Genomic DNA, 21889 nt, shown 5'->3' with positions numbered 1-21889 from the left:
TAAAACTTAATATTGGCTTTTGTTATTGGTTTTGTGAAAAGCACAAAAGATAATTTTATCCTCCCAGCCAGCTAGGCATACACAAAGCATGTTTGTTTAAAAACACCTAAACAAAAGATTTTCATTTTAGAGGGGAGGTGTTTTTCTAAGTAAATTACTCATTTGATGTTATCCTTTTATTTAATATGACCCACTTTAAATTAATTAAACAATAATTGGCCAGTTTAGAAAGAGGTCCAATTATTTCTAAAAGAAAATATGTAACTTAATTTTTTAAAGTGACTTCTCAAAGTAATATTGCTTGTGTCAGAAGGGTAAAGAAACTGATTCAGTGACACCACACTTAGTTGGATTTTTTGGGGAATCTCAGTGATACAATGTTGTTTTGAAAAAAATGTGATGACTCCTGATTTTTTTTTTTTTTTAAAGAAGATGTTGGGGGTAGGAGTTTATTAATTAATTTATTTATTTTTGCTGTGTTGCGTCTTCATTTCTGTGCGAGGGCTTTCTCTAATTGTGGCAAGCGGGGGCCACTCTAAATCGTGGTGCGCGGGACTCTCACTGTCACGGCCTAAAAAAAAAAAATTGCTCAAGGCACACCTTCCCAGGTAAGGTGAACAGGCAACAGCCTGTTTAGTGCCACATTTTTGCTTTTTTGTGTTTTTTGTTGGTGATTTTGCTATTTAAAACGATCTCCAGGCATAGTGCTGAAGTGCTGTCTAGTGTTCCCAAGTACAAGAAGGCTGAGATGTGCCTTATAGGAAAATATGTGTGTCAGATACGCTTTGTTCAGGATAAGTTATAGTGCTGCTGGCTGTGAGTTTGATGTTAATGGATCAATAATAGATATTAAATAAGGGGTCTTTAAACAGAAACACACATAAAACAAGGTTATGCATGGATCAGTTGACAAAAATTTCATGACCAGAAGCTCCCAGGAACCTGACCCTGTCTTTCCCCTAGGAGCTGTGGTTCAGTACTCAGTAATTCAGTGTTCACAGCAACTTTATAGAACACAACTGCCATAAGTAACTAGAATCCACTCTCTTTATGCATTTTTCTGCTTTCTTGTCCAGCTTTACTTTTGCTATTCAGGTCTTGGATGGGCCTTAAATTGGGCAAAATACACATTCACTGTGGATCATCTATTCATGGATAGAGAGAATTATCTCCATTCTGTGAATCTGACTTCTGTGACTTTCCATTCAGACCCTGGGGTGCGACTGTAGACGCGTATTACAGTCACCTACAAGATTTTTAAAATACCGATGCCTAGGTTCTACCTCAGAATCTGATTTAATTAGTCAGAGGTGCACCCCACACATTACTCTTTTTAAAAGCTCTCCACATAATTCTAATTCACAGCCCAATTTGAGAACCCCTGGCCCGAGCAGAAATGAAAGTCCCAGCTCCATAGAGACCCTTAATCATCTGAGCAAGTAACACCTCTGTGAATTTTGCATGCCACTGTAGGGCCTTGTGTCCCAATTATGACACAGGCATGAACGTTTAAGGAACTAAATGAAATAGTCAGGGCGTGCATCTGACTCTGTCTTAACCCCTAGTAAATGTTTCGATTATCAGCTTTTCTTTATCAGTACCTCTTAACTTTAGCAGAACTCACTGGATTGGGGTTGACAGTATACAGGATTTAATGATAACATCTATCCCCTTATGTTACCCTTTTCCGTTATTATGGGACATGCACAGTTCTGGATGCAGACAGTGTGGACATTTTTACTTACAGACACAGACGTTTTTAAAATTAGTTGATGTCAGATAACAGGATATGCTGAAAACTACTGCTGTTGTTTTTTTAAGCTCTCATTGTAGGAAAATATTTAGTTCAGTGATTATAATTAGAGGCCTAGCCGTGGTATTCTGAAAAGTGTCTATAATTTTGACTTCCTGTTTCTTATTTCTGTTTATAAAAGAGGCTATGATTGAAAGTTTAAAAAATAAATCCACATTGAATGATTCCACATGGTACATTTTGTCTCTTGCAATATCTTTCTCCAAAATGGGACAGGACAGGGATTTTTTTTTCCCCCTTTGAAATGTCTTATTTGTTGCTCATTTAAAAGGAGCATATGAGGACGATGCTATCAAAATCTGTCAGCAGGTCATTCCAGATAACATTCCAGATGCTCCTCTATAACCTCTTGCAGGCAAACGATTAAATATAGTACTGATAGCTTTGTAGATACATACCTAGGAATTTTAAATACCTCTCATAAAATTATATTGCTTATCATCAACAAGAGGGTTTATTTTCAAAGTTCCGTTCGTCTAGAAACTTTGAACTTTTCTATTATTATTTTTAGATGACTTTACCAAAATATCCTTTTGTTCACTATTCTATGCAGTCGTGTGCTGTACACAGAGACAGGCTCGGTAGCTAACGTATTGCCCCTTGAATTATGCCTGTTTAATACTAAAGGAAGCAATAAAAAGATGAAAGGAAAAAAACTGTTCTAACATAACGTACGTAATGTCCTTTTAAATTTTATATGTTAAAGACAAGCATGACTTCAAATACTTAATTCTTCATCAAGATATTCTGAAGTTGACTTTTCAGGATTATTTGCCATGTTATAAAAGTTCAAATAAAGCTATAACCTTATGCTTATTTGTGGAATAAAGACATCAATCTGGGCATAACTGGGTTGTTGAGATTAGTAGCTAATGCAGTGACCCACGTGTGTTTCCTTTCTCTGTATCAGGCGGCACTTCAGTAGGGAATATGATCAAGAATTTGTCAGACATGGAAGTGAGAATTTATTCCTCACTTAATTTTTTTTAAATCTTAACATTTTCATTTTAATACTCACTTTTACAGTATTGCAGATCACTGACATATGAACACTACTGAAATGCCAGAAAGCTCTTTATGCCACTCTTGCATATTCTGTGTTTGTAGAAATGAGAAATGTTTGAATCCTAAAAACACCGGAGATTCAAAACATAATCTGTTACTCTTTGGAAATAATTGTTAAATGTTGAGATGGCTTCCGACCATTTTCCAAATTAATAGGCACTAATTTACTTCTTCAGGAAAAAAAAATGAATGAGTATTATATGTGTAGCACAAGAAAAGAACTCTCTTCCTAACTTGCCTTTTTGGAAACTGTCTGCTTCCTCTTCTCCAACCCAACCCCCTTTATTCAAACAGACCAAAGAAGAAAGAGAGATTTCTGAAAAGGTTCTATTTTTGCAGCAAGGAAGCTCTCCATTCTTTGAGTCTCAGGTAAAAAACATTAAGGAATTTTCCAGAAGGAAATTGCTCTTCAGATTTCAGTGTCATTAAAATGTCTGTAGTTTTTCCTTTCTTTTTAAAATGTACCTTGTTTGCCACTAAGGTAGGTATATCATTTTTGCTTAGATTCTGGGGAGGGAAGTAGGGAATTTTGTTACTAATTTAGTTATCCGTTAGCTATCATTTCTTTGTGGCTTTTGCTCCTAGGTGATTATATCTGTGTGTGGTCATTGAAGCATTATGATTATACTTTGTAATGATATTACTGGACCTTTTAGTACCTCTTTCACCCATAGAGTGATGCTTATTTAGATGACCTTGACTGATTTTGAAAGTTCTGAACTTTTATTGGTTTTCCCACTAGCTGAGTGTGATAAAGAGAATTCAGGAAGGAGGCTCTGTGGTTACCTCTCGTCAAATCATTTTCCAGAAAACTGTCCCATCCACCCTAGAGGTTATTTTTCACTTCATTTTGTTTAATCCGGCACCAGCCTATAGATGGATCTGTAATCCTTTTTCTTAAAGCCCACCTGTTTCTAGATTCAGGCTAGGATAAATACGAAAGTAGCAAACGTCCAAGTTTAAAATGTAAACCAAGGTGCTCCCTTGCTCCTGGCTTGGTTTCTCTTCCCTCTGTAACCTGTTAGACTAGTTACCTCCTAACGTCCTGGTAGGCTCCCCAAATACAGAAGTTTCATAACTTGCATTTCTTCTGCCTTATTGGAACTAACACTAAGGAAACTGGCAAAGAAACTCCTGAGACGATGAACTTCGGTTGTAAATAAAATCGGAACAATGTACAGACCACTGTGACCTGTTTCTAAGAGGCTCCGACAGTGTCCTAACAGTGGGAAATAGTTTATTACAATGCCTGGAACACAGGTGCACTGAATACTTATTGGATAATAAGCGCTAGAGTGGATTCCGTCCTCCCATATAAGGAAGTATAATTCACAAACATGGAAAATGGTTTTCACAGAAATTTGTGGAAATGCTGGCACGTTCTTTGTGAGAACAACAGATATGAAGCACAGTGTTCTGTTTCACATGGAAAACTGTCTTTTCTATGTCCACACAAGTAAAGCTAAATAACTTGTACAACAGCTTCAAAAATGTTGTTTAATCTTGACATACAAAATGATCAGACATTTAGCATAAGATCAGATATAGTCTTTGCAAAATTTACCACCAAAGTATTTCAAGAAATCTGAAATTGCGAGTGTACACGCAGACCGTATTCCAAGTTGCAGGTTAGAGTTAATAAATTTCAGATGGGAAGAGATTGTAGCCATAATTAATAAAAATAACCCCAGCCCTGTGCAGTCACCTCCCAGGCCTGAGTGTAGCTCTCACCCTGATTGCCTTAAAGGATTCTTATTTTAGAAATGAGATACCATCAGAACTTCTAATTTAGCTTTTATATTCCAAATATAGGGCACAGAGGACTGGGTTATTGTAGACAGAATACCCACTGAGGTAGTTGATGGTGATTCGAAAAAGATTGTGACGTACAAGGTGGTGACCGTGAGCGCTAGAACCGATGACATCCCCGCCGACTCGTCAGGATCTAGCGCCACTGAAGTGCAGAGCTTTGAAGACTTGGCCCGAGAAATGCACTTGAAGGAAGAGAACAAACAGAAAATATACACACTCGGAAAGTCCTACGATACCGTGTCTGGAAAAATTGTCACTATGACAGGAAAAGTCAAAGAAGGGGAGAAGGTGGTGTCCCCCTCCCCTCTTGAGCCAGGGCTAGCCGAGCTCACGAAGACCCCCCCTGTCCTGGCAGAGTTCGAGGTCCTGGGAGTCCTCACCGAGGACAGGACCAGGAGGGGGCCTGAGGTCCACACTCCAAAGCGGAGGCTGTCGGAGTCGCTGGCCCCCATCAGGGAAGCCGAGTCCCGGCTGCAGAGCCCCGAGGATGATGCTCTTGAGAAAAGCCACGTGCCCGGGAGGGATGCCAGTCTGGAGGGCGAGCGGCTGGGCAGAGCAGAGCCCGAGGCCGAGGCCGAGACCTGGAAGGTGGGGCCCTTCAGTCCTCGCAGGAAGAGCCTGTCCCAGTGGAGATACTCCCAGGAACCGGCCATCACCGTCGCCACCACCCAATACGTTGTCACAGAGTCGGCCACGTCCCAAGTCGTGGTAACCGGTGCTGCCTTTGGGCCGCCGTTTCCGATTCCAGCATGACGTTTGCCAAGGCAGCCCTTCCACCCTGAGCCTTTCCATTTCTCTTGCTGTTTGGCTTATGTTGAGAGCCGCCAACCCAAGCTTTTTTGTTGTTTTCATGGTTAAGTCACTACCGCGGTCTGACGTGAGCATTGAGATACCTGCCGTTTTATTTCCAGCTCTTGTCCCCGAGGTGGGGTGGTGCTGCCGGGGCTTGAGGTGCCGGTGCCGGGTGAAAGGATCCGCTTCACCCAGCACCGCCCTAACCCCAGGAACTCTCTCCGCTTTACCAAACCAGAGCCCCTGCTCACCCCGATTTGCTGTTGATTTCCCATCCCTATGTGTTTCCAAATCTGTCTGTAGATCCCTCCATCCCTCGCCCTGGGTCCCGCGCCTACAGTTCTGTCTAACCAGCTGTGAATGAGTACATGCCCTCCTGTGTCCCGACCTCTGTGCTTGACTCTCCATTTCTCTGTTCACTCAGACTAAACAGTCTTCTGGAGAAAAGCTCATGGATGGCTCTGAAATCTTCAGCTTATTAGAGTCTGCGAGAAAACCGACAGAATTCATAGGAGGGGTTACTTCCACTTCTCAAAGCTGGGTGCAGGTGGCCATCTGTTTCCATCCTCAGTGTCTCTGTCTCTGCCTCTTTGCCTTTTCTTTGTGCCTTTTTGGGGTGTGTGTGTTGCATCCAAGTGGCTTTGCTTTAAACACCTGAGAGGGGTCTCCACTTACACCCCTCTGTGCCTGTCCCACGTTTGCATCACATGTCTTTAGTTCCATTACAAGAACGTACTTCAGATGTTCAGAAAGCAATCGTGCTGAGACGTTTTAACAGCATTTAATTTCTTAAAGCATTTTATGTCACCTGTTAGGTCTAAGGAAGCAGCCAAAACCAATATGCATGTGCTCCAATGCTTTCATTTTGTTTTGGTTTTTTAATTGCGTTTTATACTGCACTCTCGTTTCTTTTGCAACATCCGAAGAAGCAGCACAGGTTCGAGGCTATGTGTCAGGCAGAGGGCAGGCATCAAAGACTCTGGTGGGGGGAATGAAAGCTAATTTATATTTTCTCTAAGCGTTGCTGGTTATAAGCACTGGTACTGGCTTTAGGTACCCTGGTGAGTGGCTGCTTTTGTTGTTTTTTTTTTTCTTTTGCTTTCTGACCTTTGCTTTGTGGAAAGTCACACTGACACCACAACTTTTTTTCCATGCAGAAAATGGAAACCAAGATGGAGTCTGGCAAAATAGAGACGGAAACAACCCAGCACCCCCAGCCACTTAGCACCCAGAAGGTTGTGCAGGAAACGGCATTGGTGGAGGAAAGACAGGTGATGAATGCACATGCAAGTGGGGATGCTTCTTACGCAGCTGGAGATGACATGGATGCTGTGACCCAGGCAGCATCTGCTGATATATCTGATGTGAAAGGGAAGGAGGTCTCTGCTCTGACTGAGGGAGCAAAGGAGGAAAAAGGGGAGGTGGCCGACAAAGCTGTCCTTGAGCAGGGAGAGATGGCAGCTGCTTCCCAAGAGCCAGAGGAGGAGCAGAGTGCAGCCATCCACGTTTCTGAAGCTTCGGAAGAAAAACCTCATTTTGAGGTAACTAGCGGTTAATGTTACTTTTAGTGCTGAAGTAAGTCCCTGAAATTTAGTTAAGCATAAAGGCAGGGCTAGGTTTAATTTTCTTCCTTTTCAAAGAGCAGTTTGTTTCTCCTCTTGTTGCCTTCTTGCATGGCAATTATGGGGTCTCCATGCTGGTCTGGGGTCCCATGCAAACATATATAATGATTATTCACAATCTAAAGTTCCAGGAAATGGTTTCCACTCTCTTTGCAATTACCGTAACTGGCAATAAATCTGGGAGATGCATAGCCTGCCAAGATACTAGAAAACTTGATAAATTTATTTCTGATCAGTGTACTTATCCAGAAGGACCAAAACCAGGCTTGCCCAGGCACCAAGTGCTAGAATTTATTCTTTATTCTCTTTTATTGAAATTCCTGAAGTATATGGGGGCGGGGTGAGGGGTGGTGGTTGAATGTCTTATTACTTGTTCCTTCTGTCTAAGAAGTTTTTCAATAAAAGGCTAATTTATGATTTTTTAATCTATTAAAATTAGTTTATGAGATAGAGGAGAGGGAATGTAAAAAAGTGGGTTTTTTCCATTTCCTTCGAAATATTTTCTTGTACCTGAAACATTCCATATGAATTCTGGGAGACTGACATGTATCTGTTGTGTGCCTCATTCCCCAACTGCCCCCCACGTAAAATGTAAACATTTATTTCATACCAACCTGTGCTTATATATATCCACCAAGAGGGGAGGGAAAAAAACAAAGGTATGTGTTTGCAAAATTTAATAGCCACTCTGCCTGCTTCCCATTGGTATAGTCATCTACTGTGAAGACAGAAACCGTCAGCTTTGGCAGTGTTTCACCAGGAGGAGTAAAGCTAGAAATTTCCACCAAGGAAGTGCCTGTAGTTCACACAGAAACAAAAACCATAACATATGAATCATCACAGGTAAGACAGTCTATGAAGGCCAGAGCCCTGGCACCTGTTTTACCCCTTGAATGGCTTCATGCATTTAAGTGTCACTACATGATATTTAATTTGTGAGACTCAGAGGACCCAACTGTCTCTGTCAAGAACGGTGCAGTAATTGTAATTTTATTACCGATCAAGGAAGAGCAGGTGACTTAAGCAGGTCTTCACAGAACTTGACATGTAGAAAGGGGCTCAGAAATCTATCTCCCTGCCATAGATAAGAAAGAACACTAGCTCAGCCAGCCCCTGCTCACATTTCTGAAGTCCCAGCTTTTTAATGAGGGTTAACAGTGGCCAAGTTTGATTCGGTCCGTAGTCTGTGGCAGCTCCCGGATGCTGATGGAGCAGCACAGTGATTGTGCAGATAATTAACTCATCGCCATGCCCTAACCCAAGACAGCAGACATCTGGAGAGGTGACATCAATATTCAAGTGGCGTCTCCCCTTTGCTTGCTTAGGTTGATCTTGGTGCCGATTTGGAGCCAGGTGTGCTCATGAGCGCACAGACGATCACATCTGAAACCACTGGCACCACGACCACCACCCACATCACCAAAGTAAGTGGAGCGGGAACAGATACAGCAAGGTATCCGTTCAGAGCTTCTGTGTTGGGCCGCACCAGCGGATAGGTGAATACCAGGATGCCAGGCAGCTGCACTGGAGCTCTCACGGCTGCTGTATTTGTGGTACATCTGTCCTCACATGCCAGGTTCCGTTTAAGAATATGCATTCCGATGCCCTTTGCATAACCCTTAACTCCAATGCATAGCATATGGTAGATGTTCCGGAAACACCAGCCAGCCAAAACCCGAAGGACTCTATTCTGGCTTCACTTCTGAAGTGAACCATTGTGAATAGCTGCCATAGGATTCTGTTTCAGTTCTTAAAGAATGAATGACGCAGCTTAAAGCTGTGTCGGCATTTCCCGCCGTTGCCCCCGGTCAACAGTGACGGCAAATTCATAATGCTTATGTGTCGCTTTCAGACTGTGAAAGGAGGCATTTCAGAGACGAGAATCGAGAAGCGAATCGTCATCACGGGAGACGCGGACATTGACCATGACCAGGTAGCGTGTGACAGAGGGTAGATACCCCGGCAGGGAGACAGAGAAACACTAGCTGGTCGTACTCTTCCCAGAGCTGTCCTTCCAGTCCAGCCTGTAGTCTAAACAGTTTTCTGAATTAACTTTGCAGTATGCAGCGTATGACCCTCTTTGCAGTCATTGTATCCCATTTGTAACTTGTGTATATAGATCTTGCTCACGAGTCTCCACCCGGCTCTGATCTTGCACGTCCCGCCTCCTTTTTGTCTTTGCCCTTCTGTGATTTCCTGGGGATAGGCACTGGCTCAGGCAATTAAAGAGGCCAAAGAGCAGCACCCTGACATGTCAGTGACCAAAGTAGTGGTCCATAAAGAGACAGAGATCACCCCTGAAGATGGAGAGGATTGAGCCCAGGTAAGAGGTGGCGCTGGTTCTCTAGGCTTGGCCTCGGCTGGCATGTGGCCCAGGGCTTCCCTCTCCCCCTCCCCCTGCCTCTTCCCACTCCTTTTTCTCTCACTGGCATTTGCAGGGCTCTGGGTATCAAGAGGATGGAAAATTGGTTTGCGGCTGCTGCTTTCTTTCATATTTGGAGGCTCCATACTGTGGACTTTTTACCTCCCCTGCCAGTTAGAGGATAAGGAGGAAGCAGAGTCTGCTTGCCTGGTCCTGCGCATGTTCCCTCTTAATGCATGCTCTGTGCTCCTCCCATTATCCACATTTGAAAGGTCGGATCTGGTTTCACTTGCCATGTAGCCTAATCAGAGCTAAGATGGTTTTGTTCTGACAGGTGCAATTCGCGTGTTCCAAATACTAGGGAAATAAAATATAGCCTGTTCTCCTGTTGGCTGCGTTATCCCATTGTAAGCTTTCTCTTCCACCGTGTTTGGTGCTAGCCTGTTTATGTTTTTGTTTTTGCTTTGTTTTACAATTTGAGACCAGAGCACTCACTCTCATTGTGGATGTCATCTATTTCCTGTATTCTTTGGGATGATTTTTTCCCCGAGTGTAGTATCGTGTCTCAGGAGGAAGCAAAAATGCAGTCTTGTGGTCCTGCTTTCCTCCAGAAAGCGCGTGCCTTTCCAGCCACTGTTTGGCCGACATCATGAGCAGACAGCATCTTCTGTGTGTGCACAGACTTGTCATGCATACTAACCCGCCCCTCGAGAACTCGAGGGGCCCTGAGCATCCCTGGAAGGCTTTGAATGCTGAATGCAGCTCCTTGCACACTTGGTTATGTGATAAAAGTCTCTTAAATGCTTTACATGTATAAATGAAATAAGTACGTTCTCTAACGTTGGTTAATGTTGACTGATGAGTGGCTTCTCTCAAAGGGAAAAAATATAAACATCACTCATTATATTCAAATTAAGAAGGTAATTTGGAAGATAGAAAGCAAAAAAAAAAAAAAAACAAAAGAAGGTTCTCTTCAGCGAGTTGAGCCACTTGGGTGACGATGTGGTTATTTCAGAGAAAGCCTGTCAGTGGCGTACACTGGTATTTTACAGTATCTTGTCAAAAAGAGCATTTCATAACCGTACAAGATACTTCTCCCATGACCTTGAGCTGAGGGAAACTCTCAGGTGTTTTCAGACGAGTAACTGATCAAATCTCTCTTCTGCAGGAATAACCTAGGCTGCACCTGAAGCCAGTCACGCAAACCATTAGAAAACCCAGAGTCTATGTGGAGTTTCCTCTTCTAACCCACTGATTTGCATCTGCCCATGGACAATTTCAATCCAGAAGAACTGACCTTGACCATTTAATAAAGACGCTGGCAGAGACCTTCCCATAATAAAGCAATCTGAGTCAGGCTCACTAAACTGACATTGCATGAAGCAACGATACAATTACAAAACAAGCAGCATTTTTACGTTTCACACAGTGTCTGAATTCTCAGCTACACCTGCACGTTCATAACCAACAGTAGAAACCGTGATCTCATGTAACACATAAAGCAATCCATGCCTTTCATAGCTGATTATTATTAAAGTCTAAACAAAATTGCAGTTTCTTAGGTGACAGATCTTTTGTTTACAGATCAACAAAGATTACCCTAAACTGCTAGAAGCTGTCTAGTCCCGTGTGTCAGGTTTTTCCCAGATTAGATGTGCCAATAACCGAGTTTATTCATTAAATAACTTGAATCTTGTACTTGTTTCCTCTGGTTTATTACTCTCACCTGTCAGCAGTAACGACTCTCCGATCCTCTGGAAATATTTAGCGCTCACAATCCTGCTTCGTGTCATCTAATTTAACCGTTAGAAAGTAGTACTGACTTCAGCGTATCAGTGTGATCTCTTCCCCGTCGTCCGCTTTGGTCTGCGTTCAGTCTGGAAAGCCTCCCAGAGTTCCCTAACAAGTCCTAAATATGTAAATTGTCATTATTTTGGAAAGAAGACCTGTATTTTTGTTAGTTCACCGTATGATGAAATTTCACTCCGGGAAAACCCGTTGGGCTCCTGTTGCTTTGTTTTCTTTCTTCATTTCTTCGTCCTTGTATTTTTTTTTAATGGATTTTTCTTCTTTTACTTGAAAAAAAGTGTTTTATTTCCAAATCTGGTCCATATTTGCAGTCTAGTTCAGAGCCAAGCCTTAAACTGTACAGAATTTCCACTGTAATAAAACTATTTAGTGTTTAGTTATAAATAGCCTTCAAAAAGTTATATTCTCCATTTCACTGTCAACCACATCGCACAGCCATGGTGAATGTATGTTTCCGCATAGCAAAATAAAAATGGTAAATGCATTTAAACCTCTTATTCTCTAAGTGTACTACTTTCAGGATTGTACGTGTCTGGCCCAGAGCTAACATTTGCATGACATCAAAGGCCTCATTCATCTTCAGGGTAGAGAAAGCCTGTCTTTTTCCAGGATAAAAAGTGTAGACAGATGGGGAACAAAATACGTGTAGATAAATGGTTGGTTGCCTGTGCAGGCCTTGAAAAGTACAACTGGTATCACAGAATCTCATTTTCAAAGTTTTCGTTTTTCTGTTAGAAGAGAGGCTGTGCTCTAATCCCAGTGTTTCTGGGGGTTTTTAATTACCAGAGAGACACCTCTGCCTCACATCCTCTCCAGAGACGAGCAGGTTAGCAGCTGGGTCTGCAGGGCGATGAGTGTTCCTGCAGCTCATTGACATCCAGCTGCTCGCATGCCGGGGACTAAGAATCAGCCTTTCTGTTACCAACCGCCCACCTAACGCCTAAATGCAGTCGCTGCCATTTCTTACCTCACTTCTGGACTTTTCAAAATCTCTAAAAAAAAATGTTTTATTCTTCCTCAGAAAATTACTAGATTTGACCACAGAGCTTTTACTGAGTTTTACTGAGGGGAGTCAGTCTTGTCATTTATCTCTGAAGGAGTTCTCAGTTTGTCCTTGCTGTCAGTACTAAGTATTCATTTTAGGAACTGAAGCATCATTTTCATTGTGTTTAAAGCCAATCCAAAGAAACGTGTTGAGAAAAATTAACACTTTTTTGATATGAAAATTAACCCTTTATTGATATGCCTGCATCTGATATGCTTACTTTGTGTCCAAAGAGTTCACTCTTTTATTTTTCTAAAATTTTTATTGAGGTATAATTGACATATATTATTTTCTCGGTACAACATAATGATTTGATATTGTGTATATATTCTGAAATGATCACCACAATAAAGCTGGGTACCACGGTCACCATACATAGTCACAGTTTTTTTTCTTGTGATGAGAACTTCTAAGGTTTACTCTCAGCAAGTTTTAAATATATAATACTATATATTTCTATTATTAATTATAGTCACCATGCTGTCCATGTTTGCCGTGTTTACCAAACCTAGTGTTTTCAGGTTTCTCTGTCCTCAGCAGTGAGGGCTCATTCTTTCTTGGGTTTTTTTTTTTTTTTTTTTTACAATTTTTTTAAAAATTTATTTTTATTTATTTATTTTTGGCTGCATTGGCTCTTCGTTGCCACGCGTGGGCTTTCTCTAGTTGTGGCGAGCAGGGGCTACTCTTCGTTGTGGTGCGCAGGCTTCTCATTGGGGTGGCTTCTCTTGTTGCAGAGCATGGGCTCTAGGCATGTGAGCTTCAGTACTTGTGGCATGTGGGCTCAGTATTTGTGGCTCACGGGCTCTAGAGCGCAGACTCAGTAGTTGTGGCGCACGGGCTTAGTTGCTCCGTAGCATGTGAGATCTTCCCGGACCAGGGCTGAAACCCGTGTCCCTTGCATTGGCAGGTGGATTCTTAACCACTGTGCCACCAGGGAAGTCCCATTCATTTTTATAAAATTCTACATTATCAAGGGAGTTACACATTTTCAGCTTTCTTTTCCTTCTGTTATGCTCCTCAGAATTTTTCCAAACCACTCCCACATACTTGGGTGTTTGTGACAGCAGTGTCCTATTTCTAGAACCAAAATCTGTTTCTTCTTTTCACTGCTTTAGTAACAAATTAACAGCACAAAACAGCATGCATATATTATCTCACAGTTTCTGTGGGTCAGGAGTCCAGCCATGGTTTTACTGGGTCCTCTCTGTAAGGCTACCATTCAAGGTGTCAGCTGGGCCTGGGGTATCATCTGGAGGCTTGACTGGGGAAGAATCCACTTCTTTTTTTTTTTTTTTTTTTTTTAATTTATTTTTGGCTGCGTTGGGTGTTCGTTGCTGTGCGTGGGCTTTAGTTGCAGAGAACGGGGGCTACTCTTCATTGTGATGCACAGGCTTCTCATTGCGGTGGGTTCTCTTGTTGCAGAGCACAGGCTCTAGGCGCACAGGCTTCAGTAGTTGTGGCTCACGGGCTCTAGAGTGCAGGCTCAGTAGTTGTGGCGCACAGGCTTAGTTGCTCTGCGGCATGTGGGATCTTTCCGGACCAGGGATCAAACCCATGTCCTCTGCATTGGCAGGCAGATTCTTAACCACCACACCACCAGGGAAGTCCCAAGAATCCACTTCTTCTTTTTTTTTTTTTTTTTTTTGCAGTATGTGGGCCTCTCACTGTTGTGGCCTCTCCCGCTGCAGAGCACAGGCCCCGGACGCGCAGGCCCAGCGGCCACGGCCCACCGGCCCAGCCACTCCGCGGCATGTGGGATCCTCCCGGACCGGGGCACGAACCCGCGTCCCCTGCATCAGCAGGCGGACTCCCAACCACTGTGCCACCAGGGAAGCCCCAGAGAATCCACTTCTAAGTTCTCTTTGGTTGTTTGCAGAATTCATCTTCTTGTGGTTGTGTAGGACCCTTGGACACTTGCTTCTTTGAAGCCAGAAATGGAGGAGGACACCCTAGAGTGAGTCTGCTAGCAAAACACAGAGTATTATACAACATAACGTAATCAAGGGAGGGGCTTCCCATTACCTTTGCCATAGTCCGTTGATCACCAGCAAGTCACCGGTTCTGCTCACAGCACCAACAAATTTAAAATTCAGATTTGGAGATTAATCAGTCACTATCTCACATTCCCTAATCCAACAGTTTTAAAGCTAGATCCCACTAATGTATAAAACTGGCTTGTGCTTATTGCTAAACTCTTAGGTAATCTCAGAACATTTGTTTTTAGCCATTACTACTAATACAGAAAACTGTTGCATTGTGTGAGGTGAATAAAATACCCTAGTTACTACACTTGCAGAAACTGAAGATTTCTACTACAGCTAGCTCTTTGCCTCCCAGAAAAGAAATGTTTGCTTCTTAGTTTGCTCTAAGATTCAGGTCTAGAGTCATAAGAAAACAGGAATTTGTGGGTCTCTCAAATGAGCAGAAAAACAAGTTCAAACCTAAAGGCTTTGTGGTCCAGCCTACTGATAGCCTGCAGTTCCATGATAATCACACAGGGATCTGCAGAAACATTCGTTGTGGAGTTGCCAAGCCCTCAGAATCTTCATGATGTTTTCTCTGGAGTCATAGAGTGAATTATCAAGTCGAGGGAAGAGCCCTCCTTGCATGCTTTCTGTCCACTGCGGCCAGCATGGAGCTCAACCCAGTAGTGAGGCCCCAGCCTGTGTGGACGCTTCTGCTCCTTCCTCAGTATTGCGATTAATGGATGGAGCTACACTGATGCTGAGACATCACTGCCCCAGCGAGAGAAATGAGGGCAGCGCTAATAATGTGGAGATGTCATGCAGTTTCACTCTCCCAGAAGAATTTTCCCATTCTCTCTTCCCTGTTCCTTTCAGATTTCCCAGAACCACCATGTCCCTCCTGCTGGACACAGTGAGTTAGATCATGCAACTTACAGAATTGTTCAGTCCATTTTTTTTTTTAACAATTACTCTAATCCATTTCCTTCATTCCTTCTAGCACATCTATTATATTATTTTCTAAGTCAGGATCAATCCTAGCTATTTTTAAAAAATCAACATGGAGTCTAGAACAGGGATCTAAAATTGCTCTAACTTACCAATGAGGGTTAGGTGTACCTCCACAAATGCTCTTTTATCTTTCTCACTCCAGTAAATTAACCTGTGTCAGAAGTGTCTGCTGTGACCTTGCCACAGAGGCGGCCTCATGTTTGAATGAGCATTTACTCATTAAGTAAAACTGGGTTATTCCATTTTTTTATAAATACATTTTTGTGGCAGGCCATTGGTGCATGTAAAATTGTATTCTCAGAAATGACATTTCATTTTGACAAATCGCTTCTTATCAGAGCTGATTAACTCTGAGGAAGAGTGTCGGAGTTAATGCTTCCCCACGAGTGTGGTTACACACACGCGTGCACACTCACAATAGCCTCTCACATTTCTTTGAGATAAATGTAATCTTTTAAGAGATTGAACAGGTTCTTGTATTGCGAGCTTATCAGCCAAGATAACATGGGGATTTTCACAGCACCCCATGCAACAAGGAGGAACCACAGTATTTGGGGGCTGAATTTCCGGCTTACGCACTCTCTTTGAATAATACTGAAATCTAAGTCACCTTGCCGTGACATGCATGTGGTAGGAAAACTGACTAATTAAAAGGATTTACCATACCTCTTATGACTCTTTACTGGAGGCTTGGGAGATAGATAATTATGAATGTCATGTCTCAAGCAACACTGAAAACATGAAGTTTAGAAGACATTTGCTAAGTCAAGTCACCTCATGTTTGACTATTGAACACAAGGATGATGCAGTAAGTGTTCATGATACCAGTCTCCAAAGCCGTTTGGCTGACAGGGTCTTGGTACTCTGGCCGGGTATCAGGCCTGAGCCTCTGAGGTGGGAGAGCCGAGTTCAGGACATTGGATTACGAGAGACCGCCAAGCCCCACGTAATATCAATTGGCGAGAGCTCTCCCAGAGGTCTCCATCTCAATGCTAAGACCCAGATCCACTCAAAGACGAGCAAGCTACAGTGCCGGACGCCCCATGCCAAACAGCAAGACAGGAGCACAACCCCACCCATTAGCAAAGAGGCTACCTAAAATCATAATAAGTTCACAGACACCCCAAAACACACCACCGGATGCGGTCCTGCCAACCAGAAAGAGAAGATCCAGCCTCCTCCACCAGAACACAGGCACCAGTCCCCTCCACCAGGAAGCCTACACAACCCACTGAAGCAACCTTACCCACTGGGGGCAGACACCAAAAACAACCGGAACTATGAACCTGCAGCCTGCGAAAAGGAGACCCCAAACACAGTAAGTTAAGCAAAATGAGAAGACAGAAAAATACACAGCAGTTGAAGGAGCAAGGTAAAAACCCACCAGACCAAACAAATGAGAAGGAAACAGGCAGTCTACCTGAAAAAGATTCAGGGTAATGATAGTAAAGATGATCCAAAATCCTGGAACTAGAATGGAGAAAATACAAGAAACGTTTAACAAGAACCTAGAAGAACTAAAGAGCAAACAATGATGAACAGCACAATAAATGAAATTAAAAATTCTCTAGGAGGAATCAATAGCAGAATAACTGAGGCAGAAGAACGGATAAGAGACCTGGAAGATAAAATGGTGGAAATAATTACCGCAGAGCAGAATAAAGAAAAATGAATGAAAAGAATTGAGGACAGTCTCAGAGACCTCTGGGACAACATTAAATGCAACAACATTCGAATTATAGGGGTTCCAGAAGAAGAAGAGAAAAAGAAAGGGACTGAGAAAATATTTGAAGAGATTATAGTTGAAAACTTCCCTAATATGGGAAAGGAAATAGTCAACTCCAGGAAGCACAGAGAGTCCCATACAGGATAAATCCAAGGAGAAACACGCCAAGACACATATTAATCAAACTATCAAAAATTAAATACAAAGAAAAAATATTAAAAGCAGCAAGGGAAAAGCAAAAAATAACATACAAGGGAACCCCATAAGGTTAACAGCTGATCTTTCAGCAGAAACTCTGCAAGCCAGAAGGGAGTGGCAGGACATATTTAAAGTGATGAAAGGGAAAAACCTACAAAAAAAGATTACTCTATTCAGCAAAGATCTCATTCAGATGCGATGGAGAAATTAAAACGTTTACAGATAAGCAAAAGCTAAGAGAATTCAGCACCACCAAACAAGCTCTACAACAAATGCTAAAAGAAACACAAGAGAAGGAAAAGACCTACAATACCAAACCCAAAACAATTAAGAAAATGATAATAGGAACATACATATCGATAACTGCCTTAAATGTAAATGGATTAAATGCTCCAACCAAAAGATGTACACTGGCTGAATGGATACAAAAACAAGACCCATATATATGCTGCCTACAAGAGACCCACTTCAGACATAGGGACATGTAAAGACTGAAAGTGAGGGAATGGAAAAAGATATTCCATGCAAATGGAAATCAAAAGCAAACTGGAGTAGCAATTCTCATGTCAGACAAAATAGACTTTAAAATAAAGAGTATTACAAGAGACAACGAAGGACACTACATAATGATCAAGGGATCAATCCAAGAAGAAGGTATAACAATTGTAAATATTTATGCACCCAACATAGGTACACCCCAATACATAAAGCAAATGCTAACAGCCATAAAAGGGGAAATTGTCAGTAACAGAATAATAGTAGGGGACTTTAACACCCCACTTTCACCAATGGACAGATCATCCAAAATCAAAATAAATAAGGAAACACAACCTTTAAATGACACATTAAACAAGATGGATTTAATTGATATTTATAGGACGTTCCATCCAAAAACAACAGAATACACTTTCTTCTCAAGTGCTCATAGAACATTCTCCATGATAGATCATATCTTTTTTTTTTTTTTTTTTCTTTCTGTACGCCGGCCTCTCACTGTTGTGGCCTCTCCTGTTGCGGAGCACAGGCTCCAGACGCGCAGGCTCAGCGGACATGGCTCACAGGCCCAGCCGCTCCGTGGCATGTGGGATCTTCCCAGACTGGGGCACGAACCTGTGTCCCCTGCATTGGCAGGCAGACTTTAAACCACTGCACCACCAGGGAAGCCTGATAGATCATATCTTGGGTCACAAATGAAGCCTTGGTAAATTTAAGAAAATTGAAATCATATCAGGTATCTTCCAACCACAACACTATGAGACTAGATATCAATTATATGAAAAAAATGGTAAAAAATAGAAACACTTGGAGGCTATACAGTACACTACTAAATAACCAAGAGGTCACTGAAGAAGTCAAAGAGGAAATCAAAAAACACCTAGAAACAAATGACAATGAAAACACAATGACCCAAATTCTATGGGGTGCAACAAAAGCAGTTCTAAGAGGGAAGTTTATAGCAATACGATCCTACCTCAAGAAACAAGAAAAATCTCAAACAACCTAACCTTACACTTAAAGCAATTAGAGAAAGAACAAAAAAAAAAAAAAAAAAAACCCAAAGTTAGCAGAAGGAAAGAAATCATAAAGATCAGATCAGAAATAAATGGAAAAGAAATGAAGGAAACGATAGCAAAGATCAATAAAACTAAACGCTGGTTCTTTGAGAAGATAAACAAAATTGATAAACCATTAGCCAGACTCATCAAGAAAAAGAGGAAGACACAAATCAACAGAATTAGAAATGAAAAAGGAGAAGTAACAACTGACACTACAGAAATACAAAGGATCCCAAGAGATTACTACAAGCAACTATATGCCAATGAAATGGACAACCTGGAAGAAATGGACAAATTCTTAGAAATGCACAACCTTCCAATACTGAACTACGAAAAAATAGAAAATATGAACAGACCAATCACAAGCACTGAAATTGAAACTCTGATGAAAAATCTTCCAACAAACAAAAGTCCAGTACCAAATGGCTTCACAGGCAAATTCTATCAAACATTTAGAGAAGAGCTAACACCTCTCCTTCTCAAACTCTTCCAAAATATAGCAGAGGGAGGAACACTCCCAAACTCATTCTACGAGACCACCATCACCCTGATACCAAAACCAGACAAGGATGTCACAAAAAAAGAAAACTACAGGCCAATATCACTGATGAACATAGATGCAAAAATCCTCAACAAAATACTAGCAAACAGAATCCAGCAGCACATCAAAAGGATCATACAGCATGATCAAGTGGGGTTTATCTCAGGAATGCAAGGATTCTTCAATATACACGAATCAATCAATGTGATACACCATATTAACAAATTGAAGGATAGAAACCATATGATAATCTCAATAGATGCAGAAAAAGCTTTTGACAAAATTCAACACCCATTTATGATTAAAAACTCTCCAGAAAGTAGGCATAGAGAGAATGTACGTCAACATAATAAAGGCCATATATGACAAACCCACAGCCAACATCATTCTCAATGGTGAAAAACTGAAACCATTTCCACTAAAATCAGGAACAAGACAATCTTGCCCACTCTCGCCACTATTATTCAACATAATTTTGGAAGTTTTAGCCACAGCAGTAGGAGAAGAAAAATAAAAGGAATCCAAATCAGAAAAGAAGTAAAACTGTCATTGTTTGCAGATGACATGATACTATACATAGACCATCCTATAGATGCTACCAGAAAAAACTACTAGAGCTAATCACTGAATTTGATAAAGTAGCAGGGTACAAAATTGATGCACAGAAATCTCTGGCATTCCTATACAGTAATGATGAAAATCTGAAAGAGAAGGAAACACTCCCAATTACCATGGCAACAAAAAGAATAAAATACCTAGGAATAAACCTACCTAAGGAAACAAAAGACCTGTATGCAGAAAACTGTAAGACACTGATGAAAGAAATTAAAGAAGATACAAACAGATGGAGAGATATACCATGTTCTTGGATTGGAAGAATCAACATTGTGAAAATGACTGTACTACCCATAGCAATCTACAGATACAGTGCAATCCCTATCAAACTACCAATGGCATTTTTCACAGAACTAGAACAAAAATGCTCACAATTTGTATGGAAACACAAAAGACCCCAAATAGCCAAAGCAATCTTGAGAGAGAAAAACAGAGCAGAAGGAATCAAGCTCCCTGACTTCAGAGTATACTACAAAGCTATGGTAATCAGGACAGTATGGTACTGGCACAAGAACAGAAATATAGATCAATGGAACAGAACAGAAAGCCCAGAGGTAAACCCACGCACATATGGTCACCTTATCTTTGATAAAGGAGACCAGAATATACAATGGAGAAAAGACAGCCTTTTCTGTAAGTGGTACTGGGAAAACTGGACAGCTACATGTAAAAGAATGAAATTAGAACACTCCCTAACACCATACACAAAAATAAACTCAAAATGGATTAAAGACCCAAATGTAGGCCAGACACTATAAAACTCTTAGAAGAAAACATAGGCAGAATACTCTGTGACATAAATCACAGCAAGATCCTTTTTGACCCACCTCCTAGAGAAATGGAAATAAAAGCAAAAATTAACAAATGGTACCTAATGAAACGTAAAAGCTTTTGCACAGTAAAGGAAGCCATAAACAAGAGGAAAAGACAACCCTCAGAATGGGAGAAAATATTTGCTGACAGAGGATTAATCTCCAAAATATACAAGCAGCTCAGGCAGCTCAATATCAGAAAACAAACAACCCAATCCAAAAATGGGCAGAAGACCTAAATAGACATTTCTCCAAAGAAGATACACAGATTGCCAACTAACACATGAAAGGATGCTGAACATCACTAATCATTAGAGAAATGCAAATCAAAACTACAATGAGGTATCACCTTACACCGGTCAGAATGGCCATCATCAAAAAAGTCTACAAACAGTAAACGCTGGAGAGGGTGTGAAGAAAAGGGAACGCTCTTGCACTGTTGGTGGGAATGTAAATTGATACAGCCACTACAGAGAACAGTATGGAGGTTCCTTAGAAAACTACAAATAGAACTACCATATGACCCAGCAATCCCACTACTGGGCATATACCCTGAGAAAACCATAATTCAAAAAGAGTCATGTACCACAATGTTCATTGCAGCTCTATTTACAATAGCCAGGACATGGAAGCAACCTAAGTGTCTGTAAACAGATGAATGGATAAAGAAGATGTGGCACATATGTACAATGGAATATTACTCAGCCATAAAAAGAAATGAAATTGAGTTATTTGTAGTGAGGTGGATGGACCTAGAGACTGTCATACAGAGTGAAGTAAGTCAGAAAGAGAAAAACAAATACCGTATGCTAACACATATATATGGAACCTTAAAAAAAAATGGTTCTGAAGAACCTAGGGGCAAGACAGGAATAAAGATGCAGACGTAGAGAATGGACTTGAGGACGCAGGGAGGGGGAAGGGTAAGCTGGGATGAAGTGAGAGAGTGGCATGGACATATATCCACTACCAAACATAAAATAGATAGCCAGTGGGAAGCAGCCGCATAGCACAGGGAGATCAGCTCGGTGCTTTGTGACCACCTAGAGGGGTGGGATAGGGAGGCTGGGAGGGAGGCTCAAGAGGGAGGAGATATGGGGATATATGTATACTTATAGCTGATTCACTTTGTTATACAGCCGCAAC

At 41.5% G+C, this 21889-nt stretch overlaps 1 protein-coding gene across 24 annotated transcripts in view; it reads left to right on the top strand.

Moving 5' to 3' along the window:
* Positions 1–11765, top strand: part of EPB41L3 (erythrocyte membrane protein band 4.1 like 3) — a 210225-nt gene extending 198460 nt beyond the window's left edge. For 9 of the 24 annotated variants that reach the window (XM_060311045.1, XM_060311041.1, XM_060311044.1 and 6 more), the window contains 9 exons: positions 3173–3247; positions 4691–5398; positions 5907–6029; positions 6640–7023; positions 7816–7947; positions 8430–8528; positions 8957–9037; positions 9311–9427; positions 10635–11765. In XM_060311045.1, coding sequence (XP_060167028.1) covers positions 3173–3247; positions 4691–5398; positions 5907–6029; positions 6640–7023; positions 7816–7947; positions 8430–8528; positions 8957–9037; positions 9311–9421 — 1713 coding nt within the window. In that variant the 3' untranslated portion in view covers positions 9422–9427; positions 10635–11765. The remainder of the gene's footprint in view (positions 1–3172; positions 3248–4690; positions 5399–5906; positions 6030–6639; positions 7024–7815; positions 7948–8429; positions 8529–8956; positions 9038–9310; positions 9428–10634) is intronic. The other 15 variants (XM_060311061.1, XM_060311060.1, XM_060311053.1 and 12 more) reach the window with 4 other exon arrangements.
* Positions 11766–21889: the final 10124 nt, after the last annotated feature.

Source organism: Globicephala melas, chromosome 13 (genome assembly GCF_963455315.2).
Source record: "Globicephala melas chromosome 13, mGloMel1.2, whole genome shotgun sequence".
NCBI classification, from domain to species: domain Eukaryota; kingdom Metazoa; phylum Chordata; class Mammalia; order Artiodactyla; family Delphinidae; genus Globicephala; species Globicephala melas.
Note: the sequence above shows the minus strand (reverse complement) of the source record. Positions and strands in the feature narration are given on the sequence as shown.